General features: G+C 36.7%; 1 protein-coding gene across 1 annotated transcript in view; it reads left to right on the top strand.

Annotated features, from left to right (window-relative positions):
* antxr1c (ANTXR cell adhesion molecule 1c) overlaps nt 1-10875 on the top strand; it is a 76114-nt gene extending 65239 nt beyond the window's left edge. The window contains exon 18 of the mRNA XM_059325013.1: nt 10046-10875. Coding sequence (XP_059180996.1) covers nt 10046-10306 — 261 coding nt within the window. The 3' untranslated portion in view covers nt 10307-10875. The remainder of the gene's footprint in view (nt 1-10045) is intronic.
* The last annotated feature ends 13000 nt before the right edge of the window (nt 10876-23875 follow it).

The raw sequence follows: 23875 nt of genomic DNA, 5'->3' as shown, positions 1-23875 counted from the left end.
TTATAGATGTCTAAAGACTCAAGTTACCAAATATGGTTCTTTGTCTGATAAAGGGTTAAATGCTTTTATCCACACCCACTCAGATTAATTTCCCCTCCTGCAGGGTTTTATACCTGTGATGACCCTCAGCTTCCTCTCTCCACCCTTCTCACATGTTTTTAATATTTTTTTGGCGTTTTTTCTGTTGAGAGTTTATTGAGTTCTCAGGGTAACTTCACTTACAAGAAGTCTTATTACAGTATTTTTGCCCATAATAACTGGTACACTGTAAAAAAACAACAACAACAAAAACAGCAGCTGTGGTTGCCAGAACTCTACCGGTGCAACTTTTTCTAATATTACGGCAAAATGATATTAGCACTGTTGATTTCACTTTTAAGATTTAAGACATTTTATTCAATTTTTTTACTGTATAACTAAAAGGTTTTTCCATCAAAAGAAACGCTGTTCTGCCATATAATTGACCAGAAAATACTTTATAAATGCTGCATAAATTAAAGATTTTACCATTAATTTACATACATATATATGTGTATATATATATGTTTTGGCTGACATATACATTTACGGTGTTTCAAAGTCTGAGAAACCCAATAATTTGTTCCAAACTGTCTTTATACTTTATAATAATACTTTTATAATAATACTTTATAAATGCTGCATAAATTAAAGATTTTACCATTAATTTACATACATATATATTTATACATATATATATATATATATATATATATATATATATATATATATATATATATATATGTATATATATATATATATATATATATATATATATATATATATATATATATATATATATATATATATATGTATATATATATATATATATATATGTATATATATGTTTTGGCTGACATATACATTTACGGTGTTTCAAAGTCTGAGAAACCCAATAATTTGTTCCAAACTGTCTTTATACTTTATAATAATAGATTAAAGTAAATTATCTTTAATAAATTAAAGATTTTACCATTAATTTATATACATACATATATATATATATTTGTTTTGGCTGACATATACATTTACGGTGTTTCAAAGTCTGAGAAACCCAGTAATTTGTTCCAAACTGTCTGAGAAAACCCAACATTTTCTTCCAAACTGGCTCCGTTTTATATGAATTCTGGTGTGTCGACAGTCACGAATGTTTCAGTCATGAGCAGCCGTTACTCATCTGTCTCTCTCTCCATCTGTCTGTCTCTCTCCCTCCTGCTGTTCTAACACCTCTGCTGGCTCGTCTCCGTCCCGTTGAACAGCGTCTCACACCTGCTTCAAATTAAACGTCATGAATCGGATAAAAAGCAGAACGGCAGCTCTCAGCCAGACATCCTCTCAGCTCAGAGGAGGTTCTGATCTGAGCTGTAAAAAGTCTCTCCTCCTCTCATATCTGTCACATGGTTTAGTTTTAAAGCCTCATATTAATCTCTAGATAATAGTTTGAATGTGGAGATAGAGGTCACTGAGTACAGAAAACTCTCTAGGGAAGTTTTAAATCCCTCCAACAAGTCAGCTTTACACTGCAAAAAAAGGGGTTTCTAGGAATAAGCGTGTTGGATGTGTCGTGGCAGTTTTAACAACTGCACTAAGTTAGTGGGTGAGCTGGAAAAAACAAGAACCACACAATACTCTGTTCAGCAGGTTTTATTAGCACATTCGTGTTCCATACACCGCACAATCCCGAATGGCTCTTTTACAGTACAACAAAGCCCCAAACACCGCTCGACCGATATCTGTTGTAGTTCCCAGCATTGATTCTTAAGCAAGTCTCAATGCGGCCCTATCTTCCTGCCCTATACATCACACCAGGACAGAGCCCACAGAGTTCGCAGAGTGAGTTCCCACAATGCCTTGCGTCTTGAATATCAAGTAGGTCGCCGCCTACTTCTTGTCCCACCATGCAGGAAACACCAAATTTCCTTCACAGACGCTTAAAATAAGAAATTAACTCTTATAACCAGATAAAGTAAAGCTGCCAGCAGTGATGAACTGGCCCGAGCAGAGTGACCTGATGATTATTTGGTTCTTACCAAGATAAAAAAAAACCTTTAGATTGATGGATAAAAGGGTTATGGGCAACCTGGTCTCACAGAAATCCGTGAAATAGCCACGGATTTCGCTTAACTCAAAATCCGTGGAATAGCCACGGAATCACTCAAATTTCCGTGAAACTGACACGGATTTCGCTACAATGCAAGTTAATGCCAGTCATATCCCGTGGCTATTCCATGGATATTTGTTCCTATTGGTTTGTTCCAAGTCACGTGACTTTCAAGGTCCCAGCGGTCAGAACAAAAAACATGGCGGACAGTTCTCTCATTTTTTAGTGAAAAATCAATATTTTGACTTAGTTTCTGCATAAAAATGGATTTTGATCACATTTCTAGCGAGAAATATATGTTTTATTTTCTAAATATTCACTCAGTGAATGTACATAATCACTTTATATGTTGGAATAGCCACGGGATATGACTATGTCATTAACTTGCATTGTAGCGAAATCCGTGTCAGTTTCACGGAAATTTGAGCGAATTTGAGCGACTATTCCACGGATTTTGAGTTAAGCGAAATCCGTGGCTATTTCACGGATTTCTGTGAGATCATGTTGGTTATGGGTTATGTTGAGTGGAAAAGAAAACTGAGAAAAGTAGCTGGTACCAAAAGTGACTTGGGTCAAGTGGAAACATGTGGTGGATATAAGGTATAACACAGTATAAATATATAAACATCAGCATGTTAGCATTAGCATGTTGGCACCCTGACATTAGCAGTTAGCTCAAAGCACCTTCTTTCTACCTCAGTGTAGCCTCGCAGAGCTCCTTTTTTCTTTCTTTTCTGCTGTTTCCCGATCTGTTCTCCACCTTTCTGTCCTTCCCCTCCTGCTGATCAGGCTCTGGTCCAAGCTCCAGTTAAAATCAGGCCTTATTAGCACAACATTTCCAAGGATTTTTTTTTTTTTGTTTAACGGGAATTCCACATTTAAGAGTGTTTTCTTGGCTCACCAAACAGAAACAGAGAAGCTTTCAGCTCTCCCTGAGAGACAAATGAGACAAAAACCAGCTGCTGTTAACTCACGATTACATCTTCACCAGAGAATAAAAAAAGAATTGGGTTTTTGATTCCCTTACTCGACAGATTTCTCTCACCCAGAGAAGCTTTTAGCGACGGCTACATACGTCAGCGCTGCATGACGCAACGCTGACTTTCTACCAGAAATCTCTCTTTCCACTCACGGTGTCGTCTCTTCTAGTCGTTTGTGGTTTGTAACGAAGCAGCAGAAACATCCAGCAGGCTCAAAGCCACGCTGTCTCATGTTTTATCTCAAAGAGTGGAAACAAGCGAGGGACTCCTTTCCTTTTTCCTCTTTCCTCTTTTTAAACGTTACCTGAAGAGCTCCGTGGTGGTAAATGACCCGTTACAGTCTCACACTTCCTCTTTAATAGAAACATTCTGTACATGACTTCAGTCTGGATTCATTCTGCTGTTTATAGAGACGTGCCGATCGCCACGGCAACAGCTGAATGTCACCCTATATATACCATGGGTCTCAAACTGGCGGCCCGCGGGCCAATTGCGGTCCTCGTGATGATATTTTGTGGCCCCCACCTTGATATGAGAGTTTAATGTGAGTTTTATATGAATGGCACTTTACTGTGTTGTGTGTGGAAGGTCCCTGTAATTACTTTTTTGGTAATTTTGGTCATTTTGTGTCGTTTTTAAGTAATTTTGTGTCTTTTTTTTTAAAATAATTTTGTCTGTATTTGGTAATTTAGTGTCTTTTTTGGTCATTTTGTGTCTTTTTAAAATAATTTTGTGTCTTATTTGGTAATTTTGTGTCTTTTTTTAGTAATTTTGTTCTTTTTGTGTCTTTTTTAAATCATTTTGTGTCCTTTTTAAGTAATTTCGGGGGTTTTTTTGGTCATTTTGTGTCTTTTTTAATAATTTTGTGTCTTTTTGTGTCTTTTTTTAATAATTTTGTCTTTTTTTGGTAATTTAGTGTCTTTTTAAAATAATTTGTGTCTTTTTAGATAATTTTCTGTCTTTTTTTAAGTAATTTTTGGTCTTTTTTTGGTCACTTTGTGTCTTTTTTAAGGAATTTAGTTTTTTTTGGTAATTTAGTTTCTTTTTTAAATAATTTAGTGTCTTTTTTAGATAATTTTGTGTCTTTTTTGGGTCATTTTGTGTTTTTTTTTTAAATTTTTATCATTTTGATACTGCCTCCAGCGGCACCACACACACACACTGTCTCTTTCTCCCAGCAGTGAACTCAATAACCTCCTCCTGTTTGCTCTGTATCGGCTCTCTACAGTATGAGATAGAGTGGTTTCATGTGTGTGTGTGTGTGTGTGTGAGTATCATTTTAAAGCCTCATGGTTTGGCTCATGTCCAAACTGTGTGTTTTGTGCATTTTGCTCAACCAGAATAGATGAAGAAGTAAAATCCTCTCAGCACCGGGCTGGATGGCTGGTGAGTGTGTGTGTGTGTGTGTGTGTGTGTGTGTGTGTGTGTGTTTCCTGTATATATGTCCATAACCACATAGTTCAGCAGTGATACATCAAGTTAAGTTAAGACCACAAGACGAAGTTATCTACATTTGAAACAGGAGTTCGCCATGATGAGTGTGTGTGTGTGTGTGTATTTGTGTGTGTGTGTGTGTGTGTGTGTGTGTGTTCTTGTACTTCCTACATAGTGAGGACCAGAACAAGTTTTTAACCAACAGAGTGAGGACATTTTGGCAAAGTGAGGACATTTCTTCAAAGGGTTTTTTTAGATTTCAGACTTTGTTTTAAGGGTTAAAGGTTACATGATGATGATAATTAACTGAAACTGTATTGTGTGGTTACAAAACTAACTAAAATTATAGTGAAAATGTCCTTCGTTTTCGTCTTTGTCAACTTTTTTCATACATAATGAAGATGGATCAGACAAAGGAAATAAAGGCAAAATTTACTGTGACCTCTTTTAATCTCCCACCCAACAAATACCCCATTACAAAACACTACAACTAATAAAAACTAAACTAAAACTAAAGCATTTCAAAAAAATAAATACTAAACTAAAACTAGTAAACTCACTCTAAAAACTCCTTAAAACTAACTGTATTTGAAAACAAAAATTCACAACAAAATTTAAACTAAAACTGATGAAAAATCCAAAACTATTATAACCTTGGTAGGGAATTCACTGTTACAATGGGGGTCCTCACAAAGATAGAAGTACAAGAATGTGTGTGTGTGTGTGTCTGTGTGTGTGTGTGTGTGTGTGTGTGTGTGTGTCTACCTAACCACATCCATTACCCTGACGTCAGAGAGTCTTGTCCTCTCCCTCATGTTTTTAGCCTCCAGGGAAGCATTTATCTGCTAGAGGACATGAGCTAATACCTTCTCTGTCTCCACCAGCCAACCATGTCTCACACACACACACACACACACACACACACACACACATACACACTCTGCCATTCTGCCCACTCCGAGACATTTTATGACCCTGGTAAGACTGCAGACGGTGGAGGAGGTCAGTGAGAAAGAACCGGCGAGTGTGGCTTTCTTTAATCCAGGAAAATGTTCATAGATTGAAACCGCAGCGAGGCGCTAACAGAGTCATGAACATGAAGAGAAACTTTAGAAAAGTCCTCCACATGCAACTCAACGAGTCATTTAACCTGCAGGGAGGTTTCCACACATTTAAAGGCACATTGCAGCTTGTTTTATTTCACTTTGACAAGCTAACAGCAACACTAGGGAGTTACTTGCTTCCACAGTTAAAGGTCGACCCCATCTGCTTTCACTGCAAAAAAGGTGTTTAAAAACCAGATAAAAACAGTAAATCTGAGGGAAATGATCTTGCTGCATGGACAGATATTTTACCTTGACAAGATTTCTTAAATTAAGATTATTAAATCTAGAAATAAGCATGTTGAACGCGACGTAAGTCTCAAAAAACTGCCCAAAATTTTGCATTGAAATGAATGGGATGGCCGACAAAAAATGAGCGAAAAAGAACAATAATTGGAGATTTTTAAACGTCTACTTCTCCGGCATAATTTCACCTAGAGACTCCATTTAAACTTTAAACAGTAGACACAAGTCTTGTGTATCGGTGTATTAATCCACGTTTCGATAGGTCATATAGTTTTTTATCAATCCCTGTTCAATGACCATGATCATTTTTGGAGAAATTCTGAGATTATAATGGGTGTGTATTGCACAGAATGTTCGTGTCACAGTGTGTGACATCATCGGCAGAGTGTAGAGGGAGAGAAAAAACTGTCAAAAAATAATTTGAAAACTGCGCTCCAGGCCGCAAATTCCACTCTACAGAAATAATTTATACATAGAACGTAGGAAAATTAGTCTTCTCCCTCACAATCCTCTGGTAAAGCTGTCAGAGTTATAGTTTGGGCGTAGGACGCACAGATGATCCACCAACACCACCAACAGCCTCATTGGCTCCCATATTAAAAACACAGGAAGATTTCTGAAAAAGGGAGATGTAACAGTTTTTTTTAGATCGCTCTAACAAAGCTATTTCTTAATTTTTCTTCACAAAAAACATATGTAGACGTTCAGGAAGAACTCAGGACGCTCAAAGTGAAGTTGGATCAATGATAGGTTTTATGGTTTTGCCAAAAATGCTTTCTGTTCGAGGCCAGAAATTTCACTCTGTCCACCTCTGGCTGCTGTCACTCTGCCAGAAGATTCCACAGCTGTTCATTCCATTGATTGCTCTGCTCTGATTGGTCGACCCCAACGCCTTTGATGCTTTGATGTGATTACAGTTACAGATACACGCACACACAAATGCGCACGTAACGCGCACACTCCTCCAGATACACATGTTTCACACACACACACACACACACACACATTTTGAGGTTAAAGGTCATAGGTTGCTGTATAAATAAATACTTGTAAAGGAATGCTTGTTGTAGGTGTGCTCCTTGTATATAATATAGTATTATAATATTACTAGTATTAATTGTTGGAAATCTCTGAAGAATCTCATCATAGTGTACACACACCGGCAGTAGCCCACGTGGCCCTTTCAGAATTTCCCCAGAGGAAATTTTTCGTTATTATTATTATTATTATTATTATTATTCTCTCCTCTCATTCTAGCAGAGATAACACTCCAATAAAGGAGTTTTAAATTTGATTTGATTTGATCAAAACCTTAAAAATCTTAAAAATCCGGAAAATATTTCACCCAACCCTTGAAAGAAAGCTTGACATGCTGATTATGTAGCTACCACCAACAACCGCTTAGCTTAGCTTAGCTTAGCACTAGTCCAACAGACCAGTTATCCATCATCTCCTCCATACATCCTGTCTGGGATGGAGCCAAGGAGCTTTGCTATTTTAAAGAACTTATGCCCAAATAAAGCTTCTCTACACGTCTCCTCTCTGCTGGTATTTCAAGGAGGCAAGAAAACACTTTAAGTATTAGAGAAGATTCTCATCCAGAGCTTTCAGTGTTTTTTATCGATGTCTAGGAATGCCAGACAGGATAAGTGGCGACAGACCAGAAACTGGTGGTCGCTGCTAGATTCTTCACATTTTCTGCTCTGTTTACTCAACTTTTTTACTTTTTGCTCAGAGCAGCTAATTTCCCAGTCGGGTTGGAAGGATTGTGTCCTTTGTATTGTGACTGTTTGGCTGCTTCCTGTGACTGAGTGTGTGTTGGAGACGAGTGTGTGGTGGGTTAAATGGAAGAGGACGAGAGGGCAAAAGTTTACACTGGGATATGGAAGAATTGCCTCATTTCATTTTGGTTTATTCATGCTTTTTGCTCCATAGACATTTCAGTAAATTAAAAGAAAAACCCCCACATATCACACTTTGTCTGGAGGTTTTTGCAGCTTTGTGAGTGACATCAATTCCCTCATTTTCCACTCTGTGAAACCATGCTCCTATGGCTCCAATCACTGCTTATTAGCAGATTAACATTACTTCACTCCGCTCTGGTTGCCAACCACATGCAGCTACGGAGTCGTTGGGTAGGGTTACCGTGGTAACCGCGACCTCTGTGAACCCTGGTGAGGCTCGCGGTTCGTGAAATATTTTACGAGAAGCTCAGGAGTGAAATGTGATTTCTGCCGGAACAAATTCATTTGTTTTACAGTCTGATAAGTCGACCTTACAGTGTTAACATTTTACAACTCTACACACACACACACACACACACACACACACACACACACACACACACACACACATTCTTGTACTTCTATTGTTGTGAGGACCCTCATTGGAACAGTGAATTCCCTTGCAAGGTTATAATACTTTTGGATTTTTCATCAGTTTTAGTTTTTGTTTTCAAATTCAGTTAGTTTCCATTTGTTTTTAGAGTGAGTTTACTAGTTTTAGTCTAGTTTTTATTCGTTTTAGTGTTAGTTTTAGTTTAGTTTTTATAGTTGTAGTTTTTTGTAATGGGGTATTTGTTGGGTGGGAGATTAAAAGAGGTCACAGTAAATTTTGCCTTTATTTCCTTTGTCTGATCCATCTTCATTATGTATGAAAAAAGTTGACAAAGACGAAAACGAAGGACATTTTCACTATAATTTTAGTTAGTTTTGTAACCACACAATACAGTTCCAGCTAATTTATCTTTTTTTTAAACTCTCATTTTATTTCAGTTAAAAAAAATGTTTTTTCAATTCTAGTTTTCGTTATTTTGTTTCGTTTCTGTTAACTATAATAACCTTGTTCCCTAACCTTCACCATCACAACTAAATGCCCAAAACTAACCATAACATAAACCTGATTGTAACCTTTAACCCATAAAAACAAAGTCTGAAATCTAAAAAAAGCCTTCAAAGAAGTGAGGGCCGGCCGAAATGTCCTCACTTTGCAAAAATGTCCTCACTCTGTTGGTTGAAAACGTGTTCTGGTCCTCACTATGTAGGAAGTACAAGAACACACACACACATGCACACACTCACACACACACACACACACAATCACACACACACACCCAGCCTGTAATCCCAATCCTTGTCTATCTTTTTGTTCTCCATATGGTCTCATAATGAGAAGGAGAACTTTGGTAAGGGACAGAACAGAACATTGGACTAACAGGATCATTTGTGTCGGGGCGACAAAGCTGATTTAATGTAATCTGGAACACCAGCTGGCCACACACACACACACACACACACACACACACACACACACACACACACACACACACACAGTCAAACAAACAGAGCTGTGACCATGATGTCACTGAGCCCAGATGTGCTACAGATTAGACACCTATGTGTGTCTGAATCAAGGTTCTAATAGTTTTGGATTTTTCATTAGTTTTAGTTTTAATTTCGTTGTGATTTTTTGTTTTTATATTCAGTTAGTTTTAATGAGTTTTCCCAAATTATTTGGCAAAAACACGTCAAAAATCCCCCCAATGTTCCCCTATGGAGAGGCTAGATTGGACGACATCATCACTAGAGTGGAGACGGAGAGAAAAAATTGTCAGAAAATAAATTTGTTATGCATGTATGTATGATTTATCCATAGAAATGTAGGAAAATTGTTCTTCTCCCTCACATTGCATTGCAACAAACAAAAATAGAATAATAAATTGATTGGCTAATACATTTATGCAGGATTGAAGAATATGTGTGATAACTTAACTTCCCCCCTATAGGTGTCATGCACTGCAGATGCCAGAATCTATATACGAAAAATACATCAAAATAAATCGATAAATACCTTCAAAACACCCCCCAAAAATCTTTTAAAATGGCAAAACAATACGTTAAAATGCCAAAAAATATGTAAAATATGCAGAAAAAAATGTGTAAAAACACATTAAAAAATACCCCAAAATATGTATATTATTATTTTTCTACTATCATTCTGTTCTTTTGTGTTGATTTGAAGCATAAATTAACATGTATCTTCTTTATTTTTGTATGTGAACGAAAGGAAAAAACCCCAATAAAGAGGAACAAAAACAAACTAAATCAAATCAATTCCAGATTTGAAGATGTTTTAATCCGACTTGTGTCTTTGCTTCCCTTCAGGGTCGATGCATCAACTTCACCAGAGTAAAAGAAGAGGCGGCGGCAGCCAAGGCGCCACCTCGCTCCCCGATCCACACGCCCATGCCGCCGCCGCCGGACTACCGCCCCGTGACCACACCTCCATCCCCCACCACCGCCGCCAGTCCTCCTCCCAGATCCCCCCCATCAGGCCAGGTACCCCCCGGACCGCCTCCGTCCCGTACGCCCCCGGGGCCGCCATGTGCCCCGCCGTCCCGCCCCCCTCCCACCCTCCGACCCTGAGTCACACAGACAAACAAGCCCCGCCCACAACCCAGCGCCCCCGCTTTGATATCACAGACTTACCGCTTTGTTGACCGCTTCCTTCAGTTTGAAGGTTTTGGTCCTCGCTGCCAAAGATATTCCTGCTACCAGCCAAAGATCACCAGGATTTATCAGCCCAGACTTCCATGTTCGGGGCGGAGTGTCGAGTCAGGAGGCGGAGCTAAATAAAGAGGACACGCCGGATAAAAGCACCACATTTTTTCCACATGCTCTCTATCACTATAGGTTTAAATTTTTGGTAGGAGCCACTTCGGAGATGGCAGCCATATAAAGTCTATGAGAACCAATATATCATCCAAGACACTCAGAAGGTCAATCTTGGTGTCAAAATCTACATTTTCTTTTCTAAGTGTTTCAGCAAACGGTTTTCAAATTATTTGGCAAAACCGCGCCAAAAAATCCCCCCAATGTAACCCTATGGAGAGGCTAGAGTGGATGACATCATCGCTAGAGTGCAGAGGGAGGGAAAAAAATTGTCCGCAGATACCACTCTACAGAAATAATTTATACATAGAAACGTAGGAAAATTATTCATTGCATTGCAATGAATAATTGCATGTTCTCCATCACCATAGGTTTAAACTTTTGGTAGGAGCCACTTCATCAAGATTGTGGATCGGAGATGGCAGCCATATAAAATCTATGAGAACCAATATATCTTCCAAGACACTCAGAAGGTCAATCTTGGTGTCACTTGAAGTGGCCCTCAGTACAACTACATGCATTTGAGCATGAAATTTTAAAAGTTCAGTGTAAAAATGCACAAAATTACTTCTTGTAATTAATGTTGGTCTGCTGTTCTTGCATTGAAAAAAAAAAGAAATCACAGTAAGTGGTTATTTTTAATTAGCTTCAAACCTTTTGTATTCCTATTTATGCTGTTAAACATGCATTTGAGCATGAACTATGTTAAGTTACTGGACTGTAAACAGTCCATAACATTTAGTAACATTTAGTAACATTTTTAAAATTGCAGTTTCATCATATCTGGTTAAGTGCACGCTCCTATATGTGGCCCTGTGGTAGTGGCCATGAAAAATTTGTGGCTCCCTCCAGCATTTAAGTTGCCCATCCCTGGTCTAGATGATTATTTGATCCAATAGATATCTTCATTTTCACCCAGACTGGTAGGTCTTCAAGTGCTGCAGCAGGAAATCCTGAGCTGAAAGTGTTTGGACTCTTTGTTCATGGGAGAGTGAGGATTAGCTGCCATGTACACTGCTGAAAAAAATCAAGGGAACACTTTAATCTCATGTCAGATCTTGTATATACATTTTTCCCAACAGAAAATGTAGATTTTGACAACCAGATTGACCTTCTGAGTAGCTTGGAAGATATATTGGTTCTCATAGACTTTATATGGCTCCCACCAAAAATTGAAACCTATAGTGATAGAGAGCAGGTGGAAAAAATGTCCGACATGTCTCCATTACTCTTAAATCTGGTCCCAAGCCGCCTGACTAGTCAAAGTCAATTCAAACATGCTACAATTTAGCATGATAAAGTTGGAGGGGAAAATTGGAAAACCAGTAAAACTTTGTCAAAAAAAACATTGGAAAAAGCAGTTTGACTCGACATTGTGTCCCACATAGAAGGTGAATGGGGTGATTCGGGGAAATTTTTTACTTAATGTTGGCGTTTGTGAGATCAGGGAGGATTGTTGCTGGACAGCAAAGCATGTTGGGACATGAAGTCCACAGAAGAATTCTGAAATGGATGAAATTTCTTTGTTGTTCTTATCAACTACTGAGTTCGGCCATTGTTGTCAAGTTCTGGTGATAAAGTAAGTGGAAATCTGAGGTTAAACCTTGAGCAGAATTATTTCTCCATTGCTGTGACGGTAAATCAGAGGTTTTAAAAATTATATTTCACAGAAATATCAATTGGTCCTGTTGAGTAAGAGATAGATAAAGAAGATAAACCATGTCTGATTTGAACATTTTTAATTGTTCTCGGTGCCAAAGTGATTTTTTTCTTTAACTTTTTGTGATGTTTCCTTTACCCAACAACAAATTCCCGCCCTTTGATACAGAAATGATACGGTTATGTAGTTTTGTGGTCCAGTTTTTGTACCATTCAGTGACAGGGAAGTGTACAGATGTTCTATGGAAGGTTTGTTTTTACAATATGTGTTTGAGATACGGTGTTGAATGTTACGTTGGTTGATGTCTTTGAGGCTTTGGATTTTGTCTTTAACCACCTTTTCATGTTTCATTGAATTTAGAATTCAGCAATATATATTTTTTTGTTTTTGTTATCTGCGCACATAGACTGCTGGACAACTACAGTATGTATTGGTTTTTGTTAGCATTTGGACATTTGAAATCGAACAACCAGAAATCAGGTTAACGTCTCTCCTCACATTGTTTTATACACAATCCTGATACTGTACTTTGATACCAATATGTGTGTTTTATGTCTTCAGTTTTATCATCACCGGTCACATTGCAACTGCAGGGCAGTTCAAAGAGCATCTAATTTATTTTACTCCCCAAGAGAAATAGAGGAGAGTACTTGAATATTGACAAGGTGTCCAACCACCAAGACGGACACTGTGCACAGAATTTAGAAACACAACAGCTAGCCGGTTAAAAGTCCTGTAAGGCTCACCAGCGTTCACAACCCCTCAGCTACACAACCAGGTCCTATCACCTTTCATTTGTTTATGTTACAAATTATAAATAAATAAAAAATGCATGAATCTTGGTGTGCATTCAACTCAGTTGAGACCAAAGATTGGAACGTTCAGTTGACACCAAAACAACTAGAGAAGATACTGAATCATCTTCATAGCAACATCTGGCTGTTCTTCCATTCTAAGCGTGTTTTTATTAAAACAACTCAAAAAAACATCTGCATCAGGCTCATCAGCTGGCAGGGGAGCTAACCAGCTAGTTTGCTAATGGTGCCATGTCATTGTTCAAACTTCCCATTGGTCCATCCACCCAACAGTCCAAAGAAATGATTTTTCTCTAACTCACTAACTAGTGTTTTTGAAGAACCAGGTCTATGGACTGAAATATGTGCCACCAGAAACTGAATTTGAATTATTGACATTTGAATTTAAATTGCTTAACTTGAAAAAACTGAATTTGAGTCACATAATTTAAATTTTTATTGTTCAATTTGAATCATTGCATTGAAAAACTGAATCTGAGTTGTAATTTGAAATTGAATTTATTAGTTATTTGAACTGAACATTCAGTTCTCACAATTCAAATTCAGTTCGCAAAGTTCAATTTCAATTTTCTGCGACAAAGATACAAAGATCGCCTCTTCAGCCAATCAGCACCTCCGTTTTTTTGGTAACATTTGTTGCCACCCCGGTCGCCATAGCAACTCTTTAGCCAATCACCACCTCGGTTTTCTTTTGTAACATTTGTTGCCACCCGTACGCCATAGCAACTCTTCGGCCAATCACCACCTCGGTTTTCTTTTGTAACATTACATTACATTACATGTCATTTAGCAGACGCTTTTGTCCAAAGCGACTTACAATAAGTGCAACATTTGTTGCTACCCGGTTGCCATATCGTCTCTTCGGCCAATCAGCACCTTCGTTTTCTTTTTTAACATCTGTTGCCACCCGGTTGCCATGGTGCCTCTTCGGCCAATCAGCACCTCCGTTTTTTTTGGTAACATCTGTTGCCACCCGGTTGCCATGCCGTCTCTTCAGCCAATCAGCACCTCTGTTTTCTTTTGTAACATTTGTTGCCACGCGGGTGCCATAGCGCCACGAAACGGAGGAAGAAGTTAGACTGGCTTGACCAATGGATGAGGCTGGAACACAACGGAGGTGCTGATTGGCCGAAGAGGCGCTCTGTGTATCTTCGTCGCAAAAAATTTAAATTGAATTTTGCGAACATATTTCAGCCCACACAGGTCAGCAGTTGTTGGTTTTGGTTTGATTTGATTTGATTTGATTTGATTTAATATCTATTATATCTATTATATATTTAGCGACCAATGGGACGCCTGCAGTGTTCTAACACGTTTTCATCTTGTTGCAAATCTTTGGTCAGAACTAAGTTTTACGCTCTCCATAGCTCCTTGCTAGCAGGTGAAAAGACGCGGCTAGCAATGTGTAGCTACATGTTAGCACCAGCAGTGACTAACTGCTAGCGTTGGGACAACGAAGCTTCATGAAGCATTTCCTTTATGTTTTGACCCCACTAGATGGAGGTCTTGGCTTTAAAAAAAGGCTTCACCAATGGTGATTGAGTGTGTTTTCAGCCCTTTGTTGAACAAAGAGCGCCATCTCTTGGGCTCCGTAAATAAAGGAAATGCTTCATGAAGCTTCGTTGTCCCATCACTGCTAGCTGCTACACTCGGGGGAGAATTTAGCTTGAAAAAAATGAACGAAAAACAACGATGAGATCTTGACCTCAGGGTGTAGAAAGGGGTTGAAACATCCTGGTATTCCTTCTACATCCAGCGCCTTCTGGAATATTGTTCTTGTTTGATTATTTTATACGTTTATTTTTGATGTACGTCATTTAGTTATGTCATGTACCGTTGTGTTACTACATTCATACTAGCTTCCAGTGCCTTAAAGCTGAGCTCAAAGCAACCACAAACCTTTTTGAAAAAGCCTTTAAATTTGATCAATAAATCCCTTCTGATGGAGAAACACATATCATTTGAAGGCTTGGATAGAAACTTTAAAGTATTATTGCTTTTCCTTGTTTTATCGCTCCACTGATCACAACTTACGGACATACCTTGTAGACTATTTCTGCACAAAATTGCTGAACTTTGGGTTTGAATGCGCCAGTGTTGTAGAGACTTAAGAGGCTTTGTTATTTACAGTGTGCTAATTCGGTTCACCTTTGTAACACCCAAGAAAGAATTTCAGTATCAATGCAGCATTGATGCAGGATCAGTGTTTGAGCTCAGCGTCGTTCCTCATCAACATGAGATACGTTATGTTAATAATCAGTGTATAAACAGCCGTACTGAAGCAATTATGAAAGACGTATATGATTTTCTCTTGTTGGTTGACAGGATTTTTTTAAACAGTATCAATAAAGGTTGACATCCAAGCTTCTACCAGACTGTTTCTGTGTGTGGTTTCTGCTCCGACTGGTGCGTTTAATACAGGATTCAGTGTCTCGCTGCTCTAATTTCCCTTTTTGCAGCTCCACCCCTGCAGGTTTGGACAGTAGATAACTGTACCGCTCACAGTTAGCCCTGTATACTACCCACACACACACACACACACACACACACACACACACATTTTGGCTACAGTCATGAGCAAAGAAGCTTGAAGCCAAGTTCAAGGTCCTGTTCAGCTCAACTTATTCATGTTGATACTGATGCTGTAACTGTAAGGCAGGGGTCTCAAATTCAAATTACCTGGGGGCCGCTGGAGGCAGTAGCAAAATGACCAAAAAAAGACACAAAATGACTCAAAAAAGACACAAAATGATCAAAAAAAGACACAAAATTACCAAAATAGACACACAATTATTTTAAAAAAGACACAAAATTACAGAAAAAAAAAATTAATGACTTAAAAAATAAACAAAAAGGCCAAAAAAAGACACAGAATTACCAAAAAAGACACAAAATTATTTTAAAAAAAGACACAAAATGACCAAAAAAGACACAAAATGACAGAAAAAAACTAATTTACTTAAAAAAAGAAACAAAAGGCCAAAAAAAAGACACAAAATTATTTTTTTTAAAAGGCACAAAATGACCAAAAAAGACACAAAATGAGAGAAAAAAACGAATTTATATGCTGCAAATTATTTTAAAAAAAGATACAAAATGACCCAAAAAGACACAAAATGAGAGAAAAAAACTAAATTACTTAATAAAAAAACAAAAAGGCCCAAAAAAAGGATACAGAATTACCAAAAAAGACACAAAATTATTAAATAAAGACACAAAATCATTATTATTTCCTGGACTCCAGAGGGTTTTAACTCTTACTATTCACTGACTAAGGGAACATGAAGTCAACCAAAACAAGGTTCGTTACATAACCAAGTAAAAAACCTTTAAAAGTCTTTAGCGTGTAACGTTAGCCAAAGACACAAATAACCTGCACTTGTAATGATTTCCATTCAGTGAGTCCCAGCTGGAAGGAAGAACCAAGAAAGTGGTCTACTTGAGAGGATTTTCCTCCTTTTATCCCCTTGAGGCTTCTTTCCTGCTGGATTAAAGGGTGTTTTCCAATGATTTTCCCTGAATACTTGTTTCCTTTGCTGGGCTGGTTGACCGCGGCTAGCTTAATGCTAACCTTTTCACCTCTACCACCCAAACCGTCCAGAGACAGCGAGGAGACAGGAATAATGGAAGTGTTGGAGGTGAATTGAAGTGTATCTGAGCGTCTTCTTCCAGCTGGTTGGACGCCAACAATCAAAGTGTCACATTATAAGTTAATGCGTGTAAAAACACAAGCTGTGCTGAGGGAGTGTTCAACATCTTTCTCTCTGGTTGGTAATGGGTTTAATACAGGCTGAATAGCCTCCATGAGCAGTTCCAGCTGGATAATTAGTGTGGAGTCTGCGTTTTTTCCCCTCAGCATGCAGAGGAGAGGAGGATGTGGGATGTTGAAGGGGAGGGCTGAATCAGAAAAATGGAGGAAAGAATGGAGAAAATGAGTCCTCCAACAGATCAGAGCAAGAAAACATCAGCTGGGACTCTCCCTCCTCTATCATCTCCACTCAACTGGCTGGTTTTCATTCATTTTACCCCCGTTCCTCCACTATAAAGTGTCTATTATGTTAATAATAGACACAGAATTAGAAGAATTAAAAGACACAAAATGACCAAAAAAGACATTAAATGACTAAAACACTTTAACACAGAGCTGACTTCCAAAATGATTTGACAATTATTTAAAAAAGACACAAAATGACCAAAAATAAGACACAAAATGACAGAAAAAAACTAAATTACTTCAAAAAGATCCAAAATGACCAAAAAATACACAGAATTACCAAAAAAAGACACAAAATTATTTAAAAAAAGACACACAATGACCAAAAATGACAGAAAAAAAATTAATTACTTAAAAAAGAAACAAAATGACCCAAAAAGACACAGAATTACCAAAAATGACACAAAATGACAAAAAAAGACACAAAATTACCAAAAAAAGACACAGAATTATTATTTGCATTATTTAGCTTGTTTTTCATGTTTGTACATTTTCTCTGTGTTTTACAATGTTGTGATGCTTTTATTTTGAAAAGGTGCCGTTCAGTTTGAAACGGGTGCTTTCATTTTGAAAGGTAGTGACAGGAAATAACAGGTGGAACGGTAAAATGAAAACCAGACAGATGACACACGGGGAAGGACAAGTGACCTGAAACCAGAGGAGAGAAACTATTTCAAAATAAAACAGGAAATAACAAGACCAGAACACAAAGTAAAACACCAGGAAGGAGGAGAAATAAAGACTAATAGAATCATGCTGACATTTGGTAAATAAGTTATGGAATACACACATCATTGACTTCATATAATGTGTGTTTTGGTCAGAGTGTTTAAGTGTCTCTTTTCTGAATGTTGCGCTCTTGCTTTCGATGTTCCCACTCTATCCCACAATGCATTCCCCAGTCAAATTCATAATAAAATGATCAATTTATAACAATGAACAATGGAACAATTCTTACCTTTTTTTTGTTCAAACAATATCTCATAGTACACAAAAGAAACCCAGAATGTTACATTGTATAATAGTTTAACTCTATGGAGTCTTATACATTTGTCTTTTTTGTGGTAATTTTGTGTTTGTTGTTGTGTCATTTTTAGTTATTTTGTGTCTTTTTTTGGTCATTTTGTGTCTTATTTGTAATTTTTTGTATTTTTTTCTGTTTTTTGTAATTTTTGTGAGGTTTTTGTATTTTTTGTCTGTTTTTATGTGTTTTTATATATTTTCTTGTAATTTGTTGTGTTTTCTCTTGTGCTTTTTGTATTTTTGTGTGTGTTTTTTGTAATTTTTGTGTGTTTTAATGTGTGTTTTTTGTGTTCAAAATGTTGATCTATTATTATTTTGTGTCTTTTTTTGGTCATTTTGTGTCTTTTTTTGTCATTTTGGTGTCATTTATGTGTCTTTTTTGTGTATTTTTTGGGGTAATTTTGTGTATTTTTTGGTCATTTTGTGTCTTTTTCAAGACATTCAAAGATTTTGAATGCTTAAATATCATCTTTGCCATTTTTTCATGTGCTAATGTGCCCCTCTGATTAAACACTGGCCCCTCCTTGGCCCCCACAGTAAAACTGGTCTATAACCGCCACTGCTGGAAATCGTTTGGTAAATCAGTCAGTCAGAGAACCAGCCAGCTGTTTATGAATCAGTCTGTGAACCTGTCATCATGTCTGAACTGGGCTAGAAACGTGCAATTAATAAAACATAAACAAACATTAATATTGCAAATGAATGTGCAATAATGTTCAATACATCTTGTTTATATCCACCCACATTATGTTATGTGTATATTGTGTTTGTTTTCACTGTTGATATTGTTCTGTGCTTTTATATTCTCCCCCTTGTTTATTTTATATTTATGCTATTATTTTTACACTATCCACTTGCTGTAGCGGTGCAATTTCCTAATAAAGGTATGTCTTAATCTTAAAAAAAACAATAAAAAAAAACTGTGTAACAGTGTCTGGTAGCTGTTTTTTAACCCTGTTCTTTTGTTCAGTCAAATTCTTTTGTTGCCTAAAGTTAACAGTTTCCTGTGGACACATAACTTTATTTTGAAAAGCTACTATGCATTTAATTAGTGGAAAGCGAAACAATGAAACATTCAAGAATCAAAGAATCAAACCAAAGAGCTGCTATCTGACATTAGAGAATGAATTTGGCCAACTGCCACTCATCTATCTGGATTTATGCCAAATGAAGTCATGATACATGTGGTAATTTGTAAACTAGTGATGGGACAACGAAGCTTCATGAAGCATTTTCTTTATTTACGGAGCCCAAGAGATGGCGCTCTTTGTTCAACAAAGGGCTGAAAACACACTCAATCACCATTGATGAAGCCTTTTTTTAAAGCCAAGTCCTCCATCTAGTGGGGTCAAAACATAAAGGAAATGCTTCACGAGGCTTCATTGTCCCAACACTAATATTTAGTAATCGTGAAGGAATTTGGAGTTCTTTTCATAGAAGAGGTCGGTATATCACTCATATGTGTAGAACATTAAAAGGTCGGCATGTAACTCCCAAAAAAATATTTATTCTAAAAAGCAAAATAAATCAAGCAAACACACAATGTTTTAAGCCAAGACCGCCATCTAGTGGGGTCAAAAAATAAAGGGAATGCTTCACGAGGCTTCGTTGTCCCACCACTATGGTAAACTAATATCGTCATATAGTTAATGACAGTCATATCCCGTGGCTATTCCATGGATATTTGTTCCTATTGGTTTGTTCCAAGTCACGTGACTTTCAAGGTCCCAGCGGTCAGAACAAAAAACATGGCGGACAGTTCTCTCATTTTTAGTGAAAAAAATCAATATTTTGACTTAGTTTCTGCATAAAAATGGATTTTGATCACATTTCTAGCGAGAAATATATGTTTTATTTTCTAAATATCCACTCAATGAATGTACATAATCACTTTGTATGTTGGAATAGCCACGGGATATGACTGGCATTAACTTGCATTGTAGCCAAATCCGTGTCAGTTTCACGGAAATTTGAGTGATTCCGTGGCTATTCCACGGATTTTGAGTTAAGCGAATCTGTGGCTATTTCACAGATTCCTGTGAGACCATGTTCAATATCCTGTAGTAAGTAAGCTTAACACAACAAATGGCGATACATTGGTAGTGATGGAGTAGGTTGTTAGATTAAAAAATATAAATTTGAGAAAATGTAGCAATAAGAAGAAATATCTTCCTACTCTGAGGGGTAACTAAACTTTAAATTATAGTTCCAGATTCTGGTCTTTTCTAGCAGCTAACTGGGCTGTGAAAAGTGTTTGTATTCCAGTTTAATTGAACAAACAAAAGTCTGGTTTTACATGATTATTAAATGCTTCTGCAGCCACATCACAACATGAAGGCTTCTCGTCTGGCTCACACATATTCAGACAATACTTGTGGGGAGAATTCCTCCGTCAACCACCGTTTGTGTGAAGCTTCTGAAAAGCATATCATTAACCCTTTGATGCACAACATGGTCTAAAGTGACCCGATAGAGTTTTTATGTTCTATATCTTTGCTATAAATTATTTTCATCATTCAGTATTCCAGTTTTTCCTCAATTAGTTTGATTTTGATCATCATACATCCTAATTTTATGTTTTCCTTGATTCATTTTTGAATAAAATCCCTTTTTGTGTCACTACTCTTCTAATGCACAACATGGGTCAAAAATGACCCATATCCATTTTTTAGCTATGTAGCTTGCTAAGCTAACTACTTAGCTAACTTCTTGGCTTAACAGCTTGCTAAGCTAACGACTTAGCTAACTTCTTGGCTTAATAGCTTGCTAAGCTAACGACTTAGCTAACTTCTTGGCTTAATAGCTTGCTAAACTAACAACTTAGCTAACTTCTTGGCTTAATAGCTTGCTAAACTAACTACTTAGCTAACTTCTTGGCTAAGTATCTTGTTAAGCTAACTACTTAGCTAACTTCTTGGCTAAGTAGTTAGCTTAGCAAGCTACTTCACTAAGTAGTTATCTTTGTAATAACACAAAACCTTTTTTTCTTCATAAAGTATGAGAGGCAAAATGGAAATAATGATCAGTTGTTATCAAAAACAAGATATTTAAAGAATACTTGGAATATTCAATCATAAAATAAGTTGATATCAAAAGATAGAGCACAGAAACACACAGCAGCATTAAATAACATGGGAAATTAATTTTTTTTAAAGTCATTTTTGACCAATGTTGTGCATTTGAAGGGGTTAAAATATGTTGTGCATCAAAGGGTTAAATATAAAGACTAGAACATACAGACTTATATACATTCTGTTCTAATGAGAGGTGGAGGGTTATCAGTGTTACTGAAAGGCCCTGAAGGCATCGTTTAAAGGAGCTGACATGTTTACTGCTGTTGGGTTTCTCCCTCTGTAATATTCTCTTTCTCTTTCTTTCTTTCTTTCTTTCTTTCTTTCTGTCTTTCTGTCTTTTCTTTTCTCTCTGTGCTAGCAGAAGAAAACCGAGGCCCGTAGGAATGTGCTGATGTCTGACTGTTTCATCTTGGTCTCACATTACCGCCCAGACTGAACCTCACTGACCCACACACACACACACACACACACACAGATGCTGGTATTTGTCATTGTGCCTGTGTTTTGATGCCCCAGGTCTCCATGGTAACAAACACTTCCAGGCTGGAAAGATGGAAATCTGTCCTGTCCTGTAAGCACCGCGGTTTTTATTCAGTTAAACTGAGTTTATGTGACTGTATCGACTGTTTCTGATCCTCTACATCAGGGGTCTCACACTCAAATTACCTGGGGGTCGCTGGAGGCAGTATCAAAATGACCAAAAAAAGACACAAAATGACTAAAAAAGACACAAAATTACGGAAAAAAAGACACAAAATGACTAAAAAAGACACAAAATTATTTTAAAAAGACACGAATTACAAAAAAAGACACAAAAATATTTAAAAAAGACACAAAATGACAGAAAAAACCCTAAATTACCTAAAAAAGAAACAAAATTACACAAAATTACAAAAAAAAGACACAAAATGACAGGAAAAAAAATATATACTTACTTCAAAAAAGACACAAAATGAACAAAAAAGACACAAAATTACCAAAAAAGACACAAAATGACAAAAAAAATACACAGAATTACCAAAAAAGACACAAAATGACAAAAAAAATACACAGAATTACCAAAAAAGACACAAAATTATTTTAAAAAGACACAAAATGACCAAAAATGACAGAGAAAAAAACTAAATTACTTAAAAAAAGAAGATGGAAATCTGTCCTGTCCTGTAAGCACCGCGGTTTTATTCAGTTAAACTGAGTTTATGTGACCCTATCGACTGTTTCTGATCCTCTAGATCAGTAGTTCTCAACCTTTTTGAGTGGCGACCCCCAATTTAACATGAATGTTGTTCGCGACCCCCGCTCACTGAACACAATCTCCACGCACAGTTCAGATCAGACAAACTCAGTTGATACGATGAATTTTGGACAAATAATGAAGTAGACAACAACTAAAACATCTCTCTGTCTGTGCATTTATATATTTTTTTTATATTGAATTGTTACTTTTAACAAAATGATCAAAAAATTACATAAAATTAAGCAAAAAAAGGACTCAAATTGACCACAAAATGACAAAAAAATGACCAAAAAAGACACACATTGACAAAAAAGACACAAAATGACCCAAAAAGACACAAAATGACCCAAAAAAGACAAAATGATCAAAAGAGACACAAAATGACCACGAAAAGACACAAAAAGACCAAAAAATGACACAAAATGACCATAAAAGACACAAATGACCAAAAAAGACATTAAATGACTAAAACACATTAACACATGAACACTTTAACACAGAGCTGACTTCCAAAATGATTTGACAAAAAAAAAGACACAAAATGACCAAAAATGACACAAAATGACTAAAAATAAGACACAAAATGACAGAAAAAAACTAAATTACTTCAAAAAGATACAAAATGACCAAAAAAACACAGAATTACCAAAAAAGACACAAAATTAATTTAAAAAGACACAAAATTACCAAAAAATACACAGAATTACCAAAAAAGACACAAAATTATTTAAAAAAAGACACACAATGACCAAAAATGACAGAAAAAAAATGTAATTACTTAAAAAAGAAACAAAATGACCAAAAAAGACAGAATTACCAAAAATGACACAAGATGACAAAAAAGACACAAAATTACCAAAAAAAGACACAGAATTATTAAAAAAAACACAAAATTACTATTTGTATTATTTAGCTTGTTTTTCATGTTTGTACATTTTCTAGCTGTTTTACAATGTTGTGATGCTTTTATTTTGAAAAGGTGCCGTTTGAAACGGGTGCTTTCATTTTGAAAGGTAGTGACAGGAAATAACAGGTGGAACGGTAAAATGAAAATCAGACAGATGACACACAGGGAAGGACAAGTGACCTGAAACCAGAGGAGAGTTACTCTTTCAAAATAAAACAGGAAATAACAAGACCAGAACACAAAATAAAACACCAGGAAGAAGGAGAAATAAAGACTAATAGAATCATGCTGACATTTGGTAAAGAAGTTATGGAATACACACATCATTGACTTCATATAATGTGTGTTTTTGTGTTGAAAACAGAAACGCTGAATTCATTCCACCTGGCTGTCAAATCTCGAGCAAAACATTTTGCTGCTCTCCAGTTATTTTCCAACACTGATGATGTTGTGGACTTTGGAAAACCCCGACAGATAAAATATCACTGGAGACTGACTCACATTGTTGAAAACAGAGCATGCATATGTGTGAATAATTGGTCTTTTTTGATGCCAGTTACTGTTTTGGTTTTATTTTCAAAGATTCAAAAATATTCATTATCTCTACGGGAGT

Source organism: Centropristis striata, chromosome 21 (genome assembly GCF_030273125.1).
Source record: "Centropristis striata isolate RG_2023a ecotype Rhode Island chromosome 21, C.striata_1.0, whole genome shotgun sequence".
NCBI lineage: Eukaryota > Metazoa > Chordata > Actinopteri > Perciformes > Serranidae > Centropristis > Centropristis striata.
This window is presented reverse-complemented; position numbering and strand designations above follow the sequence as displayed.